Source organism: Protomyctophum parallelum (genome assembly GCF_964188405.1).
Source record: "Protomyctophum parallelum genome assembly, chromosome: 3".
In the NCBI taxonomy this organism is placed as follows: Eukaryota; Metazoa; Chordata; class Actinopteri; order Myctophiformes; family Myctophidae; genus Protomyctophum; species Protomyctophum parallelum.
Window position 1 is genome coordinate 29,107,612 of NC_139698.1, and position 26,068 is coordinate 29,133,679.

The 26,068-nt window shown below is 44.5% G+C and overlaps 1 protein-coding gene across 1 annotated transcript in view; it reads left to right on the plus strand.

Annotated features, from left to right (window-relative positions):
- LOC310856641 (dynein axonemal heavy chain 11) overlaps window positions 1-25,055 on the plus strand; it is a gene marked incomplete at both ends in the record, with an annotated part of 125,711 nt that extends 100,656 nt beyond the window's left edge. The window contains 15 exons of the mRNA XM_083762112.1: window positions 2,448-2,588; window positions 2,835-3,005; window positions 3,823-3,945; window positions 4,640-4,833; window positions 5,794-5,942; window positions 8,071-8,198; window positions 10,841-11,068; window positions 11,724-11,924; window positions 15,010-15,129; window positions 16,500-16,742; window positions 17,203-17,385; window positions 17,875-17,990; window positions 21,568-21,680; window positions 23,436-23,576; window positions 24,808-25,055. Of these exons, the coding sequence (XP_083618238.1) occupies window positions 2,448-2,588; window positions 2,835-3,005; window positions 3,823-3,945; window positions 4,640-4,833; window positions 5,794-5,942; window positions 8,071-8,198; window positions 10,841-11,068; window positions 11,724-11,924; window positions 15,010-15,129; window positions 16,500-16,742; window positions 17,203-17,385; window positions 17,875-17,990; window positions 21,568-21,680; window positions 23,436-23,576; window positions 24,808-25,055 (2,499 nt within the window). The remainder of the gene's footprint in view (window positions 1-2,447; window positions 2,589-2,834; window positions 3,006-3,822; window positions 3,946-4,639; window positions 4,834-5,793; window positions 5,943-8,070; window positions 8,199-10,840; window positions 11,069-11,723; window positions 11,925-15,009; window positions 15,130-16,499; window positions 16,743-17,202; window positions 17,386-17,874; window positions 17,991-21,567; window positions 21,681-23,435; window positions 23,577-24,807) is intronic.
- Window positions 25,056-26,068: the final 1,013 nt, after the last annotated feature.

The window sequence follows — 26,068 nt, forward strand, 5'->3', positions numbered from 1 at the left end:
AAGGTACATTATACACCAAGACCACCACTAAGACCATCCACCACAAGGTACAATATACACCAAGACCACCGCTAAGACCATCCACCACAAGGTACAATATACACCAAGACCACCGCTAAGACCATCCACCATAAGGTACATTATACACCAAGACCACCGCTAAGACCATCCACCATAAGGTACATTATACACCAAGACCACCACTAAGACCATCCACCACAAGGTACATTATACACCAAGACCACCACTAAGACCATCCACCATAAGGTACATTATACACCAAGACCACCGCTAAGACCATCCACCATAAGGTACATTATACACCAAGACCACCGCTAAGACCATCCACCATAAGGTACATTATACACCAAGACCACCACTAAGACCATCCACCATAAGGTACATTATACACCAAGACCACCTCTAAGACCATCCACCACAAGGTACATTATACAATATACACCAAGACCACCTCTAAGACCATCCACCATAAGGTACATTATACAATATACACCAAGACCACCACTAAGACCATCCACCATAAGGTACATTATACAATATACACCAAGACCACCTCTAAGACCATCCACCACAAGGTACATTATACAATATACACCAAGACCACCGCTAAGACCATCCACCATAAGGTACATTATACAATATACACCAAGACCACCGCTAAGACCATCCACCATAAGGTACATTATACAATATACACCAAGACCACCTCTAAGACCATCCACCATAAGGTACATTATACACCAAGACCACCGCTAAGACCATCCACCACAAGGTACATTATACAATATACACCAAGACCACCGCTAAGACCATCCACCATAAGGTACAATATGCACCAAGACCACCGCTAAGACCATCCACCATAAGGTACATTATACAATATACACCAAGACCACCGCTAAGACTATCCACCATAAGGTACATTATACACCAAGACCACCGCTAAGACCATCCACCACAAGGTACATTATACAATATACACCAAGACCACCGCTAAGACTATCCACCATAAGGTACATTATACACCAAGACCACCGCTAAGACCATCCACCACAAGGTACATTATACAATATACACCAAGACCACCACTAAGACCATCCACCATAAGGTACATTATACACCAAGACCACCGCTAAGACCATCCACCACAAGGTACATTATACACCAAGACCACCACTAAGACCATCCACCATAAGGTACAATATACACCAAGACCACCGCTAAGACCATCCACCATAAGGTACATTATACACCAAGACCACCACTAAGACCATCCACCATAAGGTACAATATACACCAAGACCACCACTAAGACCATCCACCACAAGGTACATTATACACCAAGACCACCGCTAAGACCATCCACCATAAGGTACATTATACACCAAGACCACCACTAAGACCATCCACCATAAGGTACAATATACAATATACACCAAGACCACCGCTAAGACCATCCACCATAAGGTACATTATACAATATACACCAAGACCACCGCTAAGACCATCCACCACAAGGTACATTATACAATATACACCAAGACCACCGCTAAGACCATCCACCATAAGGTACATTATACACCAAGACCACCGCTAAGACCATCCACCATAAGGTACATTATACAATATACACCAAGACCACCGCTAAGACTATCCACCACAAGGTACATTATACAATATACACCAAGACCACCGCTAAGACCATCCACCATAAGGTACATTATACAATATACACCAAGACCACCGCTAAGACCATCCACCACAAGGTACTGTACTGTACACCAAGACCACCGCTAAGACTATCCACCACAAGGTACTGTACTGTACACCAAGACCACCGCTAAGACTATCCACCACAAGGTACTGTACAACAAGTCGGGCAGAAACCTCTTATCTCCATAATCCAACTTTTTGTGTTTTTTCGTAAATACCCTACTACTGATCATACTACAAGTGTCACACAAAGTATCAAGAGCTTGTTGACCTGCTACTTTTTCAGTTTTTGAATTTGAATCCTGAAAAGTAAAGGTTTTGTACATAATTATGAGGTTTCCACCAACAGAGACAGTTGGCCCGGTTCACTAAGCTGTTTATACCCATATTTGGTGTGTAAAGGAAATTTCCAAACTTTCAAACATACAGCAAGCTTTGGTCCCATGTAAGTCTGCATCCGAGCAGACTGGAGAAAGAGAAAGAGCGGCCCTCCGCAAAATTCACAGACAAAAAAGATTGCTGAATCTGACTACTAACATGGGAAGTTTAGCTTAGTGAATCGGGCCCACTGTGTAATGGCAGAGATTTCTGGAGCATTATGTGCTTAAGGATAATGGCAGAGTTCTGGAGCGTGACTGGGCGGCTAATGGCTCATCTTTTTTTCCTTCTTTTTATTTTTTTATTTTCTCCCGTTGCGACCGCAACGCACACAGGTGGCGGAGGCCAGGGCCAACGAGACAGAGATCAACGAGGCTCGGGAGCTCTACCGCCCCGCGGCGCATAGAGCCTCCATGCTCTACTTCATCATCAACCAGCTGAGTGTCATCAACCCCATGTACCAGTTCTCCCTCAAGGTGACACCTGCTTGCCGCTCCCTCCGCCACGCCGCCTGGAAGCACTCACACAACAACACAGCTGTGTCCAGCAGTAGTGACCAGAACAAATAATATAAATTATATAACACATTTTCATAGTGTTATTTGTCTGTTTGTCTCTGAGAGCTAGTGTTAACAGCCAGACTGTTGCTTACCGCTATTTTGTGTGTGTGTGTGTGTGTGTGTGTGTGTGTGTGTGTGTGTGTGTGTGTGTGTGTGGGGCAGACATTCAACAGTGTGTTTCACAAGGCCATGCAGCGAGCACCGTGGGACGATGACGTCCGGACCAGAGTGCTCACCCTGATGGAGGCCATCACCCACTCTGTGTTCCTGTACACCAGCCAGGGCCTGTTCCAGAGAGACAAGCTCACCTTCCTGTCTCACATGGCCTTCCAGGTGAGAGGGCGGGGAAGGGGAACAGGGGAGGGGGGGGCCTCAGAGGTGTGGCCTCCTGTCATCCCCATCAATCAAAGCACTTTTCGGCTCCCATATTAGCTTCAATTAAAAGCAGTCCGCAGGACCATACGCTGCTATCGATTAGCCCTCACACCTGGCTCCAGGCGGACAGAGGGGGTGACTTGTGACAGGTGGGGGTGGCATCTGATGGCATAATGCAAGTATCTGTCATTGCAGCAGCTGTTTTCATCTTGGAAGTGACACTGCTCTGAAAGCAGTCCTTCCTTCGTCCATGTCCTTGTCCCTCAAACGCTTATTGAGGTGGATGTTCCAGGTTGATGAGGCTGACCTCGTCTTCTTCTGAGTTAGGATTTTAAACGAGCTGAATGATTGAAAAGTAGTTGATGTAACTGATCAAATGGTTAAAATGCAGTGGTGTAAAGTGCATGTACTCACATACTGTACTTAAGCACAATTTTGAGGTATGAGTATTCCTAATTTCCAGTACTTTAACTTCTACATTAACCACTTCAGCCCACATTTCGGCAATTCGAAAATACAAGCTCACAATGCGTCATCACGCTGCATTGTGCTTGTAAATTTGCTATTTTCAAAAGCTTTTAATACTGTACATTTGAAAAAAATCGGACATTCTGTACTTTTACTTTCGGTATGTTAAGTATTTATGTTGATGCCAATACCTTTGTACTTTGTACTACTCAAATACACTTTGAATGCCAGACTTTTACTTGTAACAGAGTATTTACATTGTAGTATTGATACTTTTTTCCACCACTGGTAAAACGACACTCCTCAGGTGCTGCTGACACAGGGCTTGATTGACGGACAGGAGCTGGACTTCCTGCTGCGTTTCCCTGTGGAGCCTAGCAGAGCCAGCCCAGTGTCCTTCCTGTCTCCTCAGGCCTGGGGGGCCATCAAGGTACACTAACTGAATGCCATACTACCACATGATGTTATTTGATACAAGATAAACAAACGTTAAAGATGGAGTGCTGTGGTTTTTTTCCTCCCTAAAACATGATCATCAGGTCTTATTGTTATATAAGTAGGTATAGTTTTTTCAAAAAAGTGTACAGTATTTGTTAAAATGTTGTTTTTATGTGGACACGCCCACCAGTTCTTTAAGTAGGCCTGGTTTGCCTGGTGGGTGGTGATGGGTGGTGATCCACCTGAACTGAAGCCGCACCCACAAGTGTAGTTGTATGATAAAGGGGGAGGGGTTAGGGGAGGGGCTGATAATGTGATGGCACTATATTACTTTTTATTTCATTGGCCCGTTTGACTGTCAAGGGTTCAGCCTCCAGGAATAAACCCTAAATACAAGTTTAATACACCATTGCACATAAAAACGACTCCAGGGTGTCTAATGAAGTTTAAGTTGCTCTCATTCAGCATCAGACGTTCTGAATTGGATTTCGTCTGTCGTGTGGGAACCTCATATGTCCAAAACTATTACTTTTCAACATTCAAATAACAAAATGACAAAATAGCAGATTGACAAGTTCAAAACGCGTTGCTTCACGCTGCTTTTCGAGCTTGTCAATCTTCACCAAATGTCACCGGGACGAGGAGGTTTCCATCATGACATGACGTCCGTTTGTTTCTGAATGTAGACCATCTCTACGCTGGAGGAGCTGAGCGGCTTGGACAGGGACATGGAGAGCTCACCCAAGCGATGGAGGAAGATTGTGGAGTCGGAGTGTCCAGAGATGGAGAGGCTTCCCCTGGAGTGGAAGAACCTGAGCTCCCTCCACAAGCTCCTAGTCCTCAGAGCGCTGAGGCCTGACAGGATGACTTACTCCCTCAGGCAAGTCTTCTGTCCACCTTTATAACATCTGGGAACATGAGTCTGATCCACCAATGTCCTGTTTTACAATCACAATGTTACACATACATAGGACTGGGCAATATTATATTGTTTACAATTTACAATTCAGCCATTTAGCAGACGCTCTTAATCCAGAGCGATTTACAATATGCAAAAACAAAAAGCATGGCAATACTTCACATACATAAAAAGTAGTTATCATGAAACATGCGTAAGCTAAGATGCGTAACAGTGGAATATCTATATAATGAAACTATACTGTACTAAAGCATCAAAAGTAGCAGATCCACAAGCTTTAAACGTGGCACAAAGAGACACATTTTGAGCTTGCTTGAGATCTGCTACTTTTTTTTAATTTAAATCCTGAAAAGTAGCAGTTTTCCACCCAAGGGAGATTATCGATATTGTGATATGAGGCTAGATATTGTGTGTGATTTGGGATATAATATAGAAATACAGTATATGGCATAACTGTTGTCTTTTTCTGCTTTAAATCACTAAAGGCCTATTTTATACTTTCAAAAATGTAAAACAAAACAAAAGAAAATCCCCAAATTGTGAAAATAGGTATTCTATAAACTCACAATATGTCACATCGATATGCATAAGATTGAACTGTAGGTCTGGTATGTAAGCATTTTTTTAAAAGAAAAAAAAGAAACTATGATAGAATTGAAATATGGTGACATTTGATTGTGTGTATATTACTCAGCCCTACGCACAGACACCACACCAAGGGCTCCTCTCAGTGCCGACCTCTGAGCAGCTATAGTTTCCAGGGTAAAGTGGCTTGCTCAAGGGTACTTTGACCATTCTCGGTTAGGGATTCTACGCAGACGTTCCCTGCCACTTCAGGGATTTGGATTTGGACCGGCAATCTTCCACTGCTCTGTTATCTCTAATATTGAAGGTGTGTAATGTCCACTAACTGCTTGACAGGATCTTTGTGGAGGAGACCATGGGGAGCAGATATGTGGAGACTGCTGGTCTGGAGTTGGAGAAGTCCTTTGAGGAGAGCGACCCTTCCACCCCCGTGTTCTTCATCCTGTCAGCTGGTGTGGATCCTCTCAAAGATGTGGAGAAGTTAGGTAAAGAAACACAAGGTGTTCTTGAAAAACTAAAACATCACGTTCAAATTAATACTAAACAAGTTTGTATATACACTATACAACAGTATTACAATTACAATTTACAATTTAGGCATTTAGCAGACGCTCTTAATCCAGAGCGACTTACATTTAAGCAAGAACAAAAGCATGGGAATACATCACATAAAAGCATCTATCATGAAACATGCGTAAGCTAAGAAGGTAACAGTGGAATATCTATATGATGAAACTATACATACACTATACATAATAAACTATACATATTCACTACTATGCTATACATATGTACTATGGCGTGCTATGACTATATACAATACAATTATAGTGCTGTCTACATAACATGCTATAAGTCTGTGTCAAATGCTATCTAAGCCAACAGAAATGCTATCTAAGGGGTTAGGGTAAGTGCTATGGGCCATGATGGAGTCTGAAAAGGTGGGTTTTCAGGCTACGGCGGAAGATTGGGAGTGATGCTGCAGTTCTGACTGCAATGGGAAGTGCATTCCACAGTTTTGGAGCCAGAAGGGAGAAGAGTTTGGGACGTGTGGAGCGTTGTCCCGGCGTTTTTAGTGAGGGTACTTCCAGTTTCCCTGCGTTGGCTGATCTGAGTGCGCGGGAGGGTTTGTAGGGTTCAATCATACTTGTAAGATATGGGGGAGCCATACCTTTGGTTGCTTTGAATGCCAGCATCAAGTATACTGTACTGTAACACTATACTGTAGAAATGTGGCACAATTTAATAGAATTTAGTAACAGTATATTCAACTGCTTATCCGGAATCGGATCGCGGGGCAACAGTCACAGCAGAGAGCTCCAGAATTCCCTCTCCAGAGCAACATTAGCAACTTCCTCCTGGAGGATCCTGATGCGTTCCATGGCTTGTGTGGCGATGTAATCCTCCCATCTGGTTCTTGTTCTACCTGGGGGTCGTACATTATGTGTCATATAATTATAGTGTGAAACAAATAATCGAACATTATATGCCTGAAAATAATGTTTTTTTGTTTGTTTTAATCATTGCATGTTATGTACATCATATATGTCAAACTCAAGGCCCGGGGGCCAAATCAGGCCCGTGAATGAATTATCTTTGGCCCGCGGGGTGATATTTAATTAGTATTAGAACTGGCCCTCTGGTATACTGCACGGACCACCATAATACTACAAGTCCCACAATGCACTGCGAGCGCATTGTCACGTATCGAGGGCCCGCAAGCGCAAGCATGCGTCTTCTCTCCACTATTGATCAGCAGTGAAAGTATATCACTTGTGGTCAACTTTCAGCTACCCCTCTCCTCCAAAAATGGCCCGTGTGTTGAAACACAGTCCGGCCCTCGACTTGTACCAATTTCTTTATTTTGGCCCGCTGTGTATTTGAGTTTGACATCCCTGATGTACATGATATAGACTAGTTGTATACTGTTTAGGTAAATAAAGACATTCCTCACAATAATAAGACTGAAGAGATGTTTTCAGCATTATAAGATAAAGTCATCTGTAGCTGGCATTGGGCCAACTAACCAGATTAACTCATTTACTGTCAATGATGACTTTGACGACTTTTTTATTGTTTAAGTTAGCTAATCTCACCACCGCCTGGATAGCTCTGCTCACGGTTGCTAGGCGATCGATAAACAGGGTATGGTCTGTCAGTGAAAAGGTTCCCCTGCGTCTACTTCAATGTTAACTGAAAGCGTTGCTGGTCGCGGTTCGAAAATTTACGTTTTGGGTGAATTATAAAAAGATCGCGGGACGATCCGCTTCACGATCCTGGGGTAATTCTCGCCTTAAAATAAGGACCTGACTGAAAAGGTGAACTAAATCTGGCATTAAATTAGTGAATTAATTTACTCTCAAAGCACAGTGGTTAGTAACCACTCAAACCATATCATCCCTGTTTCTGGGCATGGCATCATAATATGCAAACATTCTGTGAATATAGCAGTTCGCACCGAATCACAAGAGATTTGCGGTGCAGGGGGAAAGAAAGGATGGGGCCGAACACCGCTGGGGGCTCCCAGTCAATGCTGTATTAAGTGGTTAAATGGCTCTGCGTCTTGTTTCTTTCTTGGACAGTCCTGACTGATGTATTGTGTGTGTGTTGCAGGACTGAAGCTAGGCTTCTCCATGGAGCAGGGGAGCGTGCACAACGTGTCCCTGGGTCAGGGGCAGGAGGAGGTGGCCGAGAGAGTATTGAGGAGAGCCTCGCAGCATGGACACTGGGTCATTCTACAGGTACATACCAGCATGGACACTGGGTCATTCTACAGGTACATACCAGCATGGACACTGGGTCATTCTACAGGTACATACCAGCATGGACACTGGGTCATTCTACAGGTACATACCAGCATGGACACTGGGTCATTCTACAGGTACATACCAGCATGGACACTGGGTCATTCTACAGGTACATACCAGCATGGACACTGGGTCATTCTACAGGTACATACCAGAATGGACACTGGGTCATTCTGCTGTACTGTACATACCAGCATGGACACTGGGTCATTCTGCTGTACTGTACATACCAGCATGGACACTGGGTCATTCTGCAGGTACTGTACATACCAGCATGGACACTGGGTTATTCTACAGGTACATACCAGAATGGACACTGGGTCATTCTGCTGTACTGTACATACCAGCATGGACACTGGGTCATTCTGCAGGTACTGTACATACCAGCATGGACACTGGGTCATTCTGCTGTACTGTACATAACAGCATGGACACTGGGTTATTCTACAGGTACTGTACATACCAGCATGGACACTGGGTTATTCTACAGGTACATACCAGAATGGACACTGGGTTATTCTACAGGTACATACCAGCATGGGCACTGGGTTATTCTACAGGTACATACCAGAATGGACACTGGGTTATTCTGCAGGTACATACCAGCATGGACACTGGGTTATTCTGCAGGTACTGTACATACCAGCATGGACACTGGGTTATTATACAGGTACTGTACATACCAGCATGGACACTGGGTTATTCTACAGGTACTGTACATACCAGCATGGACACTGGGTTATTCTACAGGTACTGTACATACCAGCATGGACACTGGGTCATTCTGCAGGTACAGTACATACCAGAATGGACACTGGGTTATTCTGCTGTACTGTACATACCAGAATGGACACTGGGTTATTCTACAGGTACTGTACATACCAGCATGGACACTGGGTTATTCTACAGGTACTGTACATACCAGCATGGACACTGGGTTATTCTACAGGTACTGTACATACCAGCATGGACACTGGGTTATTCTACAGGTACTGTACATACCAGCATGGACACTGGGTTATTCTACCAGCATTTAAAAGCTGCCCTCAGGGCAGCAATTTAACATTGGTGTATGTATATCATTTGGCTGCCCTGAGACCAGCATTCAAATGTTGCCCTCAGAGCAGCAATTTAACATTGGTGTTTGTATAGAATTTGGCTGCCCTGAGACCAGCATTCAAATGCTGCCCTCAGAGCAGCAATTTAACATTGGTGTTTGTATAGAATTTGGCTGCCCTGAGACCAGCATTTAAAAGCCGCCCTCAGAGCAGCAATTTAACATTGGTGTATGTATATCATTTGGCTGTCCTGAGACCAGCATTCAAAATCTGCCCTCAGGGCAGCAATTAAACATTGGTGTATGTATATCATTTGGCTGTCCTGAGACCAGCATTAAAAAGCTGCCCTCAGAGCAGCAATTTAATATTAGGGTATGTATATCATTTGGCTGCCCTGAGACCAGCATTCAAAAGCTGCCCTCAGAGCAGCAATTTAACATTAGGGTATGTATATAATTTGGCTGCCCTGAGACCAGCATTCAAAAGCTGCCCTCAGCGCAGCAATTTAACATTGGTGTTTGTATAGCATATACATACCCAAAATTCTAAATGCCATTGAACCCGCCTCCCACTCTTAGCCCCGCCCACTTTCACTATTAGCCCCACCTCTGATTGGACGCATGCAAGGGCCAATGAAATTGAATGCTGCCCTCAGAACACATTCCAAGGCATATAAATCACATCTGCCATCTAAACAGCAGCAGGTATCGTTTCTGGCTCGGTAGTATCGCGATATTTGAGTTGTCAGACTGGCAATGATTGACAATGTCTTATTAAGGCCTATTCAGAAATTTACTTTGTGCTCTTTAGATACATAGAGTCGGTGTCCTTAATTTACCTTCCTTGGTACATGCCAGGAAGTGTTTACACAGCAGCCATGGGGCGCTGGGCTCTAGACAGTGACTCTCCAGCAGACAGGCTGCTGTGCTGTTCACAGCCAGTCACTGCAGCACCTAATTGAATTAGCTCACCTCCTTAGCTGGGGAACACAAACTCAATTTGGTTCAATCAGGATCATGATTGGCTAAATCAGCTGTATAAACGGCTGCCTGAAAGGGAAGCATGCCGTGCAGCCAATCGCATCACTGCAGCCTTTCACAATGGATTTTTTTGTAATAGTCTATTATGTATAATATGGGATTTGAACTCGGGTCTCCCGCGTCACCCGTGTGAAAGTCCAACATCTTAACCACTAGACCAAAGGGATATCCCTATGGACTGGGAGAGATATTAGACTTGTTGAGGCCATCAGGCTCATGTATCAGCTACTGTATGTAGCCACTGCTACATACAGTATTTATACAAATAAATGTATTGATAGTCATTCATATTCGTTAATGTTAATTCACAGTTCATGAAATACTAACAATAATGATGAAATGCCCTTTTCTGGTCTTTTGATTTTGCCCATGTAGAATTTCGCTGTTCTTCTCTCCTCTCCTCTACTATTCTATTGTATCATATTCCACCCTATTCTATTGTTATATCCACCCTATTCTATTGTTCTATTGCTATCAGAATGTCCATCTGGTGGCGCGCTGGCTGCCCTCTCTGGAGGTTCTGGTGGAGAGCGTGGCGGTGGACAGTCATCCAGACTACAGGTTGTTCATCAGTGGGGAGCCTGCAGCCGACCCTGAGCAGCACGTCATTCCCAGAGGTTTACTGGAGAACGCCATCAAGATCACCAGCGAGCCGCCCACTGGCATGAACGCCAGTCTGCACGCCGCCCTGCACCACTTCAGCCAGGTACGAGGCTAACCGCCCTGCACCACTTCAGCCAGGTACGAGGCTAATGCATGGATTAAAGGGGGGCTCCTTTTCACGCTATTTCACAAATCGCATATTAGGACTTGGCCTAAAAATACAAATAAATCAGTCGTGAGATTTTATTTTTCTTTAATCCATGCAAAGACCTGTCTAGTCATAGCTTCAACAGAAAAACATTGAAGCGTGCTTGGAGCTTGGAGCTTTAGTCACAAGCTTGGGTCCATTGCAAACCCAGTTCTGTATCAATAAGCTTTTGGCTTGTCGAGACTGTTATCGGCCATCTGGTATAGCGGCCCATTCATGACGTTATGTCTAAACGATAAAAACAACAGGAAAAAAATCACCCACACTGGCACAAACATGTTTGTCTAAAAGTGTAATCTATCGTTGCCAATAATGGCAGATCTACAAGCTCACAACGTACAACACCGTCGTAGGATGAAGTATAAATTACATTTAAAGTGACGGTACACACATTAACCAAAGTTCAACTTTTCTCAGTATGGTTACGGTCAGGAAGGTGGCTAGCCAACTCCCCGATACGACCATAAAATGAATGCTTTCCATGTCGGCGTGTGTACAATGACAATGTGTCTCTATCTTCTCTTGTCTTCATCCCATATCTCTACTCCAGGACACTCTGGAGATGTGCTCTAGGGAGCAGGAGTTCAACGCTGTGTTCTTCTCTCTCTGCTACTTCCATGCCTGCGTGACAGAGCGCCGTAAGTTTGGTCCCCAGGGATGGAACCGCTCGTATCCCTTCAACACTGGAGACCTCACCATCTCTGTCAATGTCCTGTACAACTACCTGGAGGCCAACTCCAAGGTACAGTATGTCTGCCTTCATCCTGGACTGTTGCAGCCGTCAAGTACACGTTTTTGATTGATTGATTGATTGAATACTTTATTAGTCAGAAATGTAAACAGCATGTGGTACAGTAGCCTGGCCCCAGCCCTGAATCGCTAGCCATTCCCATTAAAAAATATATGTTCTGGCGATTCAGAAGTGGAACGACGAATCGACGAGTGTCAGGCTAGTACAGTAAGACATTAAGGCTAAAAGAATAACATAAAAATGTCCTGGGGACTTGATGCGGGCGAGTTCGCACCATTGCCCACTGGAACTGTTCTAGTTATGTAAAAAAGACTAAAGAGATGGGGACATTTATATTTACCTTCCCTTGTGGTCTCCTGATAGACTTTTTCAGGCCATTTTGGAAAGAATCCAGTGTTATACATGTTTTAATCGGATAATGTCAGTAACATGTGATTTATTTTTTATAAATTAATTTTATATGCATAATAATGTATATAATATTTGTGTCATTACATTTTCTGATGAATTGAAAATGGAGGACCGCAATAGAAACAAGCCTTAGTGCTGAAATACAACTAGCCTCTCTATTTTGGGAGCAAACAGTTTGGCGAAAATATTTCGTGTAGGGCCTGGGCCATGGCTCAGTGGTCCAGGCACCTAGGCCTAGGCCGTGGCTCAGCGGTCCAGGCACGGCACCTTGGCCTGGGCCGTGGCTCAGTGGTCCAGGCACCTTGGCCTGGGCCGTGGCTCAGCGGTCCAGGCACCTTGGCCTGGGCCGTGGCTCAGTGGTCCAGGCACCTTGGCCTGGGCCGTGGCTCAGCGGTCCAGGCACCTTGGCCTGGGCCGTGGCTCAGTGGTCCAGGCACCTTGGCCTGGGCCGTGGCTCAGTGGTCCAGGCACCTTGGCCTGGGCCGTGGCTCAGCGGTCCAGGCACCTTGGCCTGGGCCGTGGCTCAGCGGTCCAGGCACCTTGGCCTGGGCCGTGGCTCAGTGGTCCAGGCACCTTGGCCTGGGCCGTGGCTCAGCGGTCCAGGCACCTTGGCCTGGGCCGTGGCTCAGTGGTCCAGGCACCTTGGCCTGGGCCGTGGCTCAGTGGTCCAGGCACCTTGGCCTGGGCCGTGGCTCAGCGGTCCAGGCACCTTGGCCTGGGCCGTGGCTCAGTGGTCCAGGCACCTTGGCCTGGGCCGTGGCTCAGTGGTCCAGGCACCTTGGCCTGGGCCGTGGCTCAGTGGTCCAGGCACCTTGGCCTGGGCCGTGGCTCAGCGGTCCAGGCACCTTGGCCTGGGCCGTGGCTCAGAGGTCCAGGCACCTTGGCCTGGGCCGTGGCTCAGCGGTCCAGGCACCTTGGCCCGGTAGCCTGAGTATGGCAGTGTGCCGCGGGCTTGACTCCCGATCCCGACGGCCTTTACTGCATGTCACCCCCCCCATCTCTCTCCCCCATTTCCTGTAAGCCTACTGTCTGTATGTGTAGAGGGGAAAACCACATATTTTAGCCAGCGTGCACCTAAGTATGATCACCTACTGTACGTAGGTATCAATCACCCTTAACAATGTATCAATCAGCCCTAACGGTAATGGTGTTGAGGTTTTGGGTGGTAGCGGCAGCAGCCAGTCAGTATGGATGCTGGATTATCCCCACACTGCCTCCAATTACTTAGTGAAATATTTTGCTCCACTACTAAAGCATGAAAAATGTCTGTTGCTGTTCTTCAGAGAGCTTCGGACACCCCAACCTGTAATTTTGCTTTATCTCGGGAAGAAAAAAATCCATTCTCACGACAGTTGCGCTCTCTAGTCGCAACTCCTAATGCTTCCCTCTTAGCACTCTTATTACCGCGGTCACAACCAATTATATCTGCTTGGTATACTGCCCTCCAAAAAGAAACGAATGTCCTTCATTATGTTAACTAAACAGTAACCTGTATGTGCGTATACAGAGGATTCATTAGGAGGGCAATGAAGCGTTCTCCTAAATGTAATTACATGCAGGCTGATCTGACACTCCACAACGCTGCATAAGTGATCACTGCAATTAGAACTGATGAAGGAAGCAATTTGCAAAACAATACAGGTACAAATGATGGTGAACCGGCAGCTTTTGTCATCCGTTATGAATCCGGAGGCTCTTCTCTTTCCTCAGAGGATCATAATGCCCCCCCCCCCCCCCTGCTGAGGAAGAGGCCCTCTGGTGTCACACATTTAGATCATTGTGTGCAAAGAAACATAATTTCTGGCCCATTTCGCACCATTATCGTCGTTAAAAGTGCTTATTTCTTTATCACAGAGGAGAAACGGTTTTGTTAGCGTGCGAGGTTTGTAGGACGGAACCATCGACGTGTGATTGAACGAGTATAATGAAGAAAACGGCACTTAAAACAAAAGTGGTTTTCAACTGATTTCACAATGGAAGTGAAATTCATATTACGCTTGTGAAGTCATTACGCAATATTAAAGGAAGGGTAAGTGATTTGTGTAGGTTAAAATAAGTGATAAATAGCTCTATAATGTGATAGTAGTCATTGCTATAGTGTTTGTTCAGTAACAGGAGTCTCCCTAGCTGTCTCCAGCCCTTTAATAAACAGACAATACATTCTAAGGTCACTTCTGGTGGTCAGACCGTTGTCTCCATATTTTGGGAATGTCATCATACTGTAGGTGAATTATCTTTCAGATTTATTTTATTTTATTTGTATTAAGAAAATATCAGATCTACAAGCTCACAACTCGTCACATGACAATGTACAAAACAGGGCTGTGTTATAACACTAGCTTCACATTGGCTTCAAAGTTCAGCTTTTGGGAATGTTTGAAGCTTCACTTGTTGCTGTCACAATAAGGAAATTGCATTGACACTTGAAGCTGTCTACATAGACATTGCATTGACACTTGAAGCTGTCTATACTACTGTACATAGACATTGCATTGACACTTGAAGCTGTCTATACTACTGTACATAGACATTGCATTGACACTTGATGAAGCTGTCTATACAACTGTACATAGACATTGCATGGACATTTGGAGCTCTATTGTGTGGCACTTGTGTGCAGTGTGAACCGGGATTTTGTGTCATGCGATCGAACTAATGTCGTCGTTACTTCCAGGTGCCATGGGAGGACCTGTGCTACTTGTTTGGAGAGATCATGTATGGAGGTCACATCACTGATGACTGGGACCGGAGGCTGTGCCGCACCTACCTGCTAGGATACATGTCCCCCAAAATGGTACTGTTCCCATCACTACACCTACCTGCTAGGATGCATGTCCCCCAAAATGGTACTGTTCCCATCACTACACCTACCTGCAAGGATGTCCTCCATGATGTGGTTGTGGACCTTTCATTGTGATTTCTATTTAGCGGTAGGACGGTATAAAGCATTACCTTTCAGCCACTGTTTCTCCCAGACAGACCATTAGGCCCCACAGACTATCAGCCATCAATCACAGTCTAGTTGTGTATGCACAGCGACCACAGTCCCACGCATGTACTGTTGTCCATCATGTTGATTACCACCCAAATGCCTCCTTTAAAACACACAGACAAGTTTGAACTTCCAATTGATCCTCAGTTGCACCCTGGAATTTATTTCCGAGAATAAAACGTATTGTAACAACTGTATACGGAAGAGTATGAACGCAATATGACTATAGTACATTGTATGGTAGAGTATGTTAATACAATATAACTAGTACATCTGTATGGTAGATTATGTTAATACAATATACCTAGTACATCTGTATGGTAGAGTACTAGAGTATACTCCATTTGACGCCTTTTGAAATCTTTTTTCTTTTTGTAAATAATGACCATATTCGTAGGCCTATGTATAACAGGAAAACATTGTGAAAATCAGCCGGTTTGCAAGTGCAACTCGTCACATTGTGAGCATGTACAGTAGATAGGCTATTTTAGCAATGTTTTGAAAGTGAAGTGTTTAAGTATCCTTCAGTTTTATGAATATTTAAACAAAAGCTTTTGACAAAATAATTGGATCCATTGTAACAATTTTGGACATTCAAGGTTTCCTTCCGACAGCGACGATATTATATTGATTCCAGGACAGCTGGACTGGATTTAACATCTCTTTGTCTGGATTAAACTCAACTCAAACTCAACTCAAATTAAACTCACCGAGTGATGGAAGAAATACTCACACTTACGTAAATGTCTGTTACAAGTACAAGTTCAGTATTCAAAGTTTACTTGAGTAAAAGGTACACTGGCATGATAAAGACTACTACTCATCATTATGCAGAAGGTCCCAAGGTTTTTTCAAATGTATAAAAATCACTTGCAAATATCAAAGTATATACTATATACTATATATATTACAATGAATTGTAATATCACATTTAGACTTAAAAAAACGGCTTCTAAAACGGTTTCTGAAAACAAAACATTTGTGGCAACTAATGAGATAGCTCCCGAATTCTAAGTTATAACAACATATAGGTTGCACCAGGTCTAAATGGGATATTTGTCTCTGAAATGTAGTGGAGTAGAAGAAAAAGTACTGAAAACTGGAAATACATTTTTTTTTACTTAAGTAGTAAATGCACTTTTAGTTACTTTACACGTCCAACACTTGTTCAGTTTGAAGGGGAGCTGTTCCTGTGCCCTGGCTTCCTGGCCCCGCCCTTCCTGGACTACAGCGGTTACCACGGCTACGCGGACGAGCACCTGCCGGCAGAGAGCCCCGCCCTGTACGGCCTGCACCCCAACGCTGAGCTGGAGACCCTCGCTGTGACCTCACACAGCCTGTTCAGAGCCCTGCTGGAGCTGCAGCCCCACCACACCACCAGGGGAGAGAGCACCACGCAGAGCTCCGAGGACAAGGTACAGGACGCTGCTCTTGTTCCCATGAGAGGCACAGTGCGAGTCACCGTGCCGAACGTCGCAATGTTCACTTGAGCCGACTCAGCGCCGTCCGAGTTATGTTCCCATAACAGGGAACAGATCCTCGTCCGTCCGTCCCTTAGTTTCTGTAGTTATGGTCAGTGTTCAAGGTTCAAGGTTTCTTTATTTTGTCTCCCGAGGGAGAAATTTAACTTGGACCCCAAGGACCATACAGATACAATACAATACACAATACAAGACAACAAAGGCACACAGTGACCCGTACAACATTTAAATACCACACACACACACCAACATACCTAGTGCAAAAGAGGGGAAGAACATCACCTCAAAATATCGTCATGTCTTCTTTCAACTCACAAGAATTCTCTGTTCACATAATGAATTATTCTAATATTACAAATTAGAATAAATGTTTAATTTAAACTATGTTCATCAGGTGAAGATGGTCCTTGATGACATCTTGGAGAGGCTTCCAGAGGAGTACAACATGGCTGAGATCATGGCGAAGACAGCCCAACGCAGCCCTTACATCCTGGTGTGCTTCCAGGAGTGTGAACGTATGAACGTCCTCCTAGCAGAGATGTCACGCTCCCTCAGAGAGCTGGACCTGGGTCTGAAGGTAAAGGAAGCTCTTGGCCCCCATTCACTAAGCTGGCCATAAATAAGGTGTACCAGTAAATACATTTACTAAAGGACTGTGTGTTTTCGGTACACCCAATCTCACGTGCCATTCACCAAACGTTGTGTACTGTCTTCATTTGTGTGTATACCACTTTAGCTAATTTTTTGCCTAAGATAAAAGGTAAACGGGAAGTTTATGGTCTCACATTCACATTACTAACATGCTTCAAAATGGACAGATCTACAAGCTAACAACGCGTCAGCACCAGGTTGTGATGCACCGCATAAACTTGTAGAATGAAGACACATTTTGTAACTTCATCATTAATCACAATGTTTTTATTCATTGAGATTTGGCCTTATAGATGGAAATGTGGCTTTTTACTCTGTTTCCTTAATTTGTCGTGTAGTCTGTTACAAAATAAAATTGTAAACGTTTGTGTGTGTGTGTGTGTGTGTGTGTGCGCGTGCGTGCGACCTCTACCAGGGAGAGCTGACCATGTCATCCAGCATGGAGGCTCTGCAGGCCGCTCTCTTCACTGATACACTGCCCGTATCCTGGGACAGACTGGCATCGCCCTCCACCAAGACCCTCACCCACTGGTACGTACTGTACCAGTTATACACTAACCACAACTATACCCCCTCCACCAAGACCCTCACCCACTGGTACGTACTGTACCAGTTATACACTAACCACAACTATACCCCCTCCACCAAGACCCTCACCCACTGGTACGTACTGTACCAGTTATACACTAACCACAACTATACCCCCTCCACCAAGACCCTCACCCACTGGTACGTACTGTACCAGTTATACACTAACCACAACTATACCCCCTCCACCAAGACCCTCACCCACTGGTACGTACTGTACCAGTTATACACTAACCACAACTATACCTACCCAACCAAGACCCTCACCCACTGGTACGTACTGTACCAGTTATACACTAACCACAACTATACCTACCCAACCAAGACCCTCACCCACTGGTACGTACTGTACCAGTTATACACTAACCACAACTATACCTACCCAACCAAGACCCTCACCCACTGGTACGTACTGTACCAGTTATACACTAACCACAACTATACCTACCCAACCAAGACCCTCACCCACTGGTACGTACTGTACCAGTTATACACTAACCACAACTATACCTACCCAACCAAGACCCTCACCCACTGGTACGTACTGTACCAGTTATACACTAATCCCAACTATACCCCCTCCACCAAGACCCTCACCCACTGGTACGTACTGTACCAGTTATACACTAACCACAACTATACCCCCTCCACCAAGACCCTCACCCACTGGTACGTACTGTACCAGTTATACACTAACCACAACTATACCCCCTCCACCAAGACCCTCACCCACTGGTACGTACTGTACCAGTTATACACTAACCACAACTATACCCCCTCCACCAAGACCCTCACCCACTGGTACGTACTGTACCAGTTATACACTAATCCCAACTATACCCCCTCCACCAAGACCCTCACCCACTGGTACGTACTGTACCAGTTATACACTAACCACAACTATACCCCCTCCACCAAGACCCTCACCCACTGGTACGTACTGTACCAGTTATACACTAACCACAACTATACCCCCTCCACCAAGACCCTCACCCACTGGTACGTACTGTACCAGTTATACACTAACCACAACTATACCTACCCAACCAAGACCCTCACCCACTGGTACGTACTGTACCAGTTATACACTAATCCCAACTATACCCCCTCCACCAAGACCCTCACCCACTGGTACGTACTGTACCAGTTATACACTAACCACAACTATACCCCCTCCACCAAGACCCTCACCCACTGGTACGTACTGTACCAGTTATACACTAACCACAACTATACCTACCCAACCAAGACCCTCACCCACTGGTACGTACTGTACCAGTTATACACTAACCACAACTATACCTACCCAACCAAGACCCTCACCCACTGGTACGTACTGTACCAGTTATACACTAACCACAACTATACCTACCCAACCAAGACCCTCACCCACTGGTACGTACTGTACCAGTTATACACTAATCCCAACTATACCCCCTCCACCAAGACCCTCACCCACTGGTACGTACTGTACCAGTTATACACTAACCACAACTATACCCCCTCCACCAAGACCCTCACCCACTGGTACGTACTGTACCAGTTATACACTAATCCCAACTATACCCCCTCCACCAAGACCCTCACCCACTGGTACGTACTGTACCAGTTATACACTAACCACAACTATACCCCCTCCACCAAGACCCTCACCCACTGGTACGTACTGTACCAGTTATACACTAACCACAACTATACCTACCCAACCAAGACCCTCACCCACTGGTACGTACTGTACCAGTTATACACTAACCACAACTATACCTACCCAACCAAGACCCTCACCCACTGGTACGTACTGTACCAGTTATACACTAATCCCAACTATACCCCCTCCACCAAGACCCTCACCCACTGGTACGTACTGTACCAGTTATACACTAACCACAACTATACCTACCCAACCAAGACCCTCACCCACTGGTACGTACTGTACCAGTTATATACTAACCACAACTATACCTACCCAACCAAGACCCTCACCCACTGGTACGTACTGTACCAGTTATACACTAATCCCAACTATACCTACCCAACCAAGACCCTCACCCACTGGTACGTACTGTACCAGTTATACACTAATCCCAACTATACCCCCTCCACCAAGACCCTCACCCACTGGTACGTACTGTACCAGTTATACACTAACCACAACTATACCTACCCAACCAAGACCCTCACCCACTGGTACGTACTGTACCAGTTATACACTAACCACAACTATACCTACCCAACCAAGACCCTCACCCACTGGTACGTACTGTACCAGTTATACACTAACCACAACTATACCTACCCAACCAAGACCCTCACCCACTGGTACGTACTGTACCAGTTATACACTAACCACAACTATACCTACCCAACCAAGACCCTCACCCACTGGTACGTACTGTACCAGTTATACACTAATCCCAACTATACCCCCTCCACCAAGACCCTCACCCACTGGTACGTACTGTACCAGTTATACACTAATCCCAACTATACCTACCCAACCAAGACCCTCGCCCACTGGTACGTACTGTACCAGTTATACAATATACACTAACCATAACTATACCCCCACAACCAAGACCCTCACCCACTGGTAACTATGCCTAAAAACAATCTCCCTAATTTCCTCATTGGAAAGTTACGCCTGATGGCCAAATGCTCAAATGCTGTTGGAAGATGATGAACATACTGTACTTAGCCTCCTTAAACTTTTAACTTTCCAACCTTCCATTTCCAATATATTTCAAAGCCATAATCTAGAATTTCTAACCAGGTCTTGTAATGTTCACTTTGATAACGGTGGTTAAATATGAGGTCTTACTGAAAAATAAAAAAATAAAAAAGGTCCTATGGTATCAATTATTTTCATACGGTAATGTTCATACCTTGCACAGGGGTATACTGTATGGTATATGTCATTCAAATGATGGCATTTGTCTGAAGAAAACAACAAAGTAAAAAGTAAAAGCTGGTGATAGGAGTCACTGTAGCATGTCTGACATTGTCTAGCGTACAATGGCGTGTGATTAAAATGCATTTAGCCTACTTAGACATGTTTAAATACTTAATGGGTTTGACATACTGACTGGTTTTGTAGATGGAAGAAGCCATATTGGGTGGCTGTGGCTCAGGAGGTACAGCAGGTCATCCAATAACCCGTGGGTTGGCAGTTTGAATCCTGGCTCCTCCTGTTTACATGTCGAAGTGTCCTTGGGCAAGACACTGAACCCAACATTGCCTCCAGTGGTTGCCACCATTGGTGTGTGAATGTGGGAAGTGAGAACGCTGGAGTTGACTGTTCGTCGCTTCACCTCCCAATGTATGAATGGACCATTGTAAAGCGCTTTGAGTAGGCACATAGAGTAGTAGTGCATAGAAAAGCGCTATAAAAATGCAATGCATTATTATTATATAAGATAGTTTCATGTTTCCACATCTACGTAGAAGCATCTGTGTTTTTGACAGCAGTCCTCTGGAAATGATTTACCTTCCAACCTAACCAAGCAACCTTTCTGATTTCCAGGTTCAGTGATGTGCTGAGTGCTTGTCGTGAGCTGGACAGCTGGACCCAGGACCTGGTTCTACCTGCCGTGGTCTGGTTGTCTGGGTTCTTCAACCCTCAGTCCTTCCTCACTGGTGAGTTTCTGTTTCCATGGACTCAAGTTCTCAGTCGTCACGACTGCTTTCAGTCATGTTACTTCTGTGGTCTGTGATCCACAAACCAAAAACAGCCATCTCATTAATTCTCGTTGTATGGCGAAACAGGTCTCAAAATCATACTTTCAATATGTAATTGCGACATGCTTCAAGCTTGTGGATCTGCTACTTTTGATGCTTTTGTGTGGCGCTGTAGTATGATCAAGTAAAACGTTCATTTACGAAAAACACGAAAGGTTATACGGAAGAATACGCAGATGAGAGGTTTCTGCCTGACATCAGCGATATGCTTTAGGCCAAAAATGTATAATCTTCTTAGCTTTGGGCCAAGTACACACGACAGAAACCAGTATGTTCCCAACTTTCTTTATGACACTAAAGTAAAAACGCAGACAGACAAATCAGGAGAAAATTTATTTTATTTGAGACCTGACTGTGTCAGCGACACAATCAAAACTTGGAGGCCAGAAGTGTGTACTGTACAATTTTTCACTATTGGCAAGGTGTGTAATCTTAATGAAATATTGTTGCTGTCAACCTGTTTTCTCTCAGCTGTGATGCAGAGCATATTGCTCGAAATAACCTATTTGATCATATCAACATGTGAACATGTTCTATCGCAGCTGTGATGCAGAGCATAAAGAACCTATATGATCATATCAACATGTGAACATGTTCTATCTCAGCTGTGATGCAGAGCATAAAGAACCTATATGATCATATCAACATGTGAACATGTTCTATCTCAGCTGTGATGCAGAGCATAAAGAACCTATGATCATATCAACATGTGAACATGTTCTATCTCAGCTGTGATGCAGAGCATAAAGAACCTATATGTCAATATCAACATGTGAACATGTTCTATCTCAGCTGTGATGCAGAGCATAAAGAACCTATGATCATATCAACATGTGAACATGTTCTATCTCAGCTGTGATGCAGATGAAAGAACCTATATGATCATATCAACATGTGAACATGTTCTATCTCAGCTGTGATGCAGAGCATAAAGAACCTATGATCATATCAACATGTGAACATGTTCTATCTCAGCTGTGATGCAGATGAAAGAACCTATATGATCATATCAACATGTGAACATGTTCTATCTCAGCTGTGATGCAGAGCATAAAGAACCTATGATCATATCAACATGTGAACATGTTCTATCTCAGCTGTGATGCAGAGCATAAAGAACCTATATAATCATATCAACATGTGAACATGTTCTATCTCAGCTGTGATGCAGAGCATAAAGAACCTCCTATATGATCATATCAACATGTGAACATGTTCTATCTCAGCTGTGATGCAGAGCATAAAGAACGTATGATCATATCAACATGTGAACATGTTCTATCTCAGCTGTGATGCAGAGCATAAAGAACCTATGATCATATCAACATGTGAACATGTTCTATCTCAGCTGTGATGCAGAGCATAAAGAACCTATGATCATATCAACATGTGAACATGTTCTATCTAAGCTGTGATGCAGAGCATAAAGAACCTATGATCATATCAACATGTGAACATGTTCTATCTCAGCTGTGATGCAGAGCATAAAGAACCTATGATCATATCAACATGTGAACATGTTCTATCTCAGCTGTGATGCAGAGCATAAAGAACCTATGATCATATCAACATGTGAACATGTTCTATCTCAGCTGTGATGCAGAGCATAAAGAACCTATGATCATATCAACATGTGAACATGTTCTATCTCAGCTGTGATGCAGAGCATTGCTCGTAAGAACCAGTGGCCTCTGGATAAGATGACCCTGACTGTGGACGTGACCAAGAAGACTAGAGATGACTATGGACACCCGCCTCGAGAGGGAGCGTACATCCACGGCCTCTACATGGACGGTAGGAAGGAAATGATACAACTGTAGTGTACAGTATGTTTATAAGTTACTTATAACGTATACAGTACAGGTTTGTCTCCCTGCTCTTCTATTGAGACATTTAGATCATGTCAAAGGTCATGCCTCAACCTAGACACATGATCTGACATGAATTTTGACCCGAAGGTTAAGATTCAATGTACTGTACATCCCCTGAGCAAGCAGGCAGGCTCTATTAGGTCAATGGTAAAATCTTCAGCACAGCAAATTGGGTTCAAATCCGGGATAGAAGAGGAAAGTTGCTTTAATCCTTCATTAATGTTCAAATTACAGGATATATTTTCGGTTTTAGTTGAAATGTAGGCCTACCTGAATAGTATAATTAACAATTTGACTGTGGAATTAATTAATCGCAATGACCCGTTGACTGCCTAGATTTCACTAACCTTTGAAGAACCCCCACGCCTATATCATCGTTCCTTTTCATGAAAGAGTTATTCAAGAGTTATACCCCAAAAGGTAAACTGGGCTGTTATAGCGCCACCATGAGGCCGACCAATATACTTATAAGGTAATTCATTTTAGTAATTATTATGAATCTCTCCTCCACGTCTTGTAACTATAGCCATTACGGTCTCAGAGGAAAAAATACTTGAAAGTGAGTTTTTGCATTTTCCCATTCATGTCAATGGGGACATTTAACGCACTAATTAATTAATATCAATTAAACTATACAACAGATGTAACAATGAAAAAGAAAAGAAGAAGCGCTACGTGGGTCCTTTATGTAGAGAAAACTGTAGACAGGTGCTCTTTGGAGAGGGTTTCATATAGCAAAGCACAAGATTTCTTAAGAAGTTCTATACCTTGGGTCAATGTCACTGTGGAAGGAGGTAAAAGGTGGCGAACTTAAAAGAGGGTCCAAGGCAGCTCTGTCCAGTTCAAGTAGAAAAATCCTTTATTTCATTAAAAGGGTTAAAAACACGACCAACGCGTTTCGGCCTACATGGGCCTTCATCAGGGTCAACTGATGTCTTAGCAAAATGATAGCACCGGCCTCCCGATGAAGCCGGTCGTTTAGACATATGGCTCGACTGCATGCGGCAAAAACTGTGGGAGGAGTAGCGTGCCAAAATAAAGTTAACCAGAAAGAAGAAAAGAAAAGGTAAGGGGAACAATAGTATGGTTGCCCATAGGCAACCACACTAATAATCAATTCCGTACCTTGAATCCTGTTACCGTGCGTCACCCAGGAGCCCGTTGGGACACGCAGAGCGGGCTCATGGCGGACGCGGCGCTGCGGGAGCTGACGCCCGCCATGCCCGTGCTGTACGTACGCGCTGTGCCCGCCGAGCAGCAGGACCTGTCCAACACCTACCGGTGCCCGGTGTACCGCAGCAAGCTGCGTGGAGACACCTACGTGTGCACCTTCCACCTCAGGACCAAGCAGCCTCCCGCCAAGTGGACCCTGGCAGGGGTGGCCCTGCTGATGTCTGTCTGAGGAGGAGGAGGAGGAGGAGGAGGAGGAGGAGGAAGAAGAAGAAGAGGAGGAAGAGGAGGAGGAGGAGGGAGGACAAAGTACTCACATTTTTGGAGCGGCGCTAACCGCTCCAACATGTGACTTTGTGTGTCTGGCTGTCTATTGCGCGTGCGTGCGTGCGTGCGTGCGTGCGTGCGTGCGTGCGTGCGTCTGTGGACAGCTTCTAATATTACTCCTTCAGATTTTATCAAAATTTCACGCAAATCGATACACATGCTCTCTATAGTCATGTGATCAAGACGGGTTTGTTGGATTTCTCGTAATCCATCCTGATTGACTACGATTGGCTTCTAAACCTTTCAGGAGTAGCCCGTTTTGTACAAATCGCCACAACTCCTCAACACAGCATCCGATTGCGGTGAAACTGTGCATGCATATTCCCACTAGGTTGAGGAAGAAATGCCACTTGATAGTTTTCAAATCAGCCTCATGGTGGCGCTACAACAGGCCAAGTCGCGTCACACACACACAGACATACACACACACACACACACACACACACACACACACACACACAAATAAAAACATATTACTCCTAAACATTTTGCCAAACATCACACACAATCCTATCCTCCTGGTGGAGACCTGTGCCCAGAAGGGCACTTTTTCTAGTTTTGCTATACATTGTTACTGTCGGGCAGAAACCTCAACTAGTATCAATATTATGTCCATTTCATGATATTAGACTGGATAATGTCTCTGATTTTGGATATTCTACTATTGTGATCGATATGGCATAAGTGTTCTCTAAAAATATAAATATCGTATCAGGAAAAATCGGTATCGGCAGATACTAAAATCAAATGATCGGAATTGGATCGGGAGCAAAAACAACGTGATCGAGACATCCCTATAGTTCTGGATTCCCGAAACTCACGGGGCGTGCACGGTTCGCTTCGGTGTGGTCAAAGAGAATCATAAAGCCTGGATACAGTATTCCACTGACCTGGAATCTAATGTTATTACCTCCTACC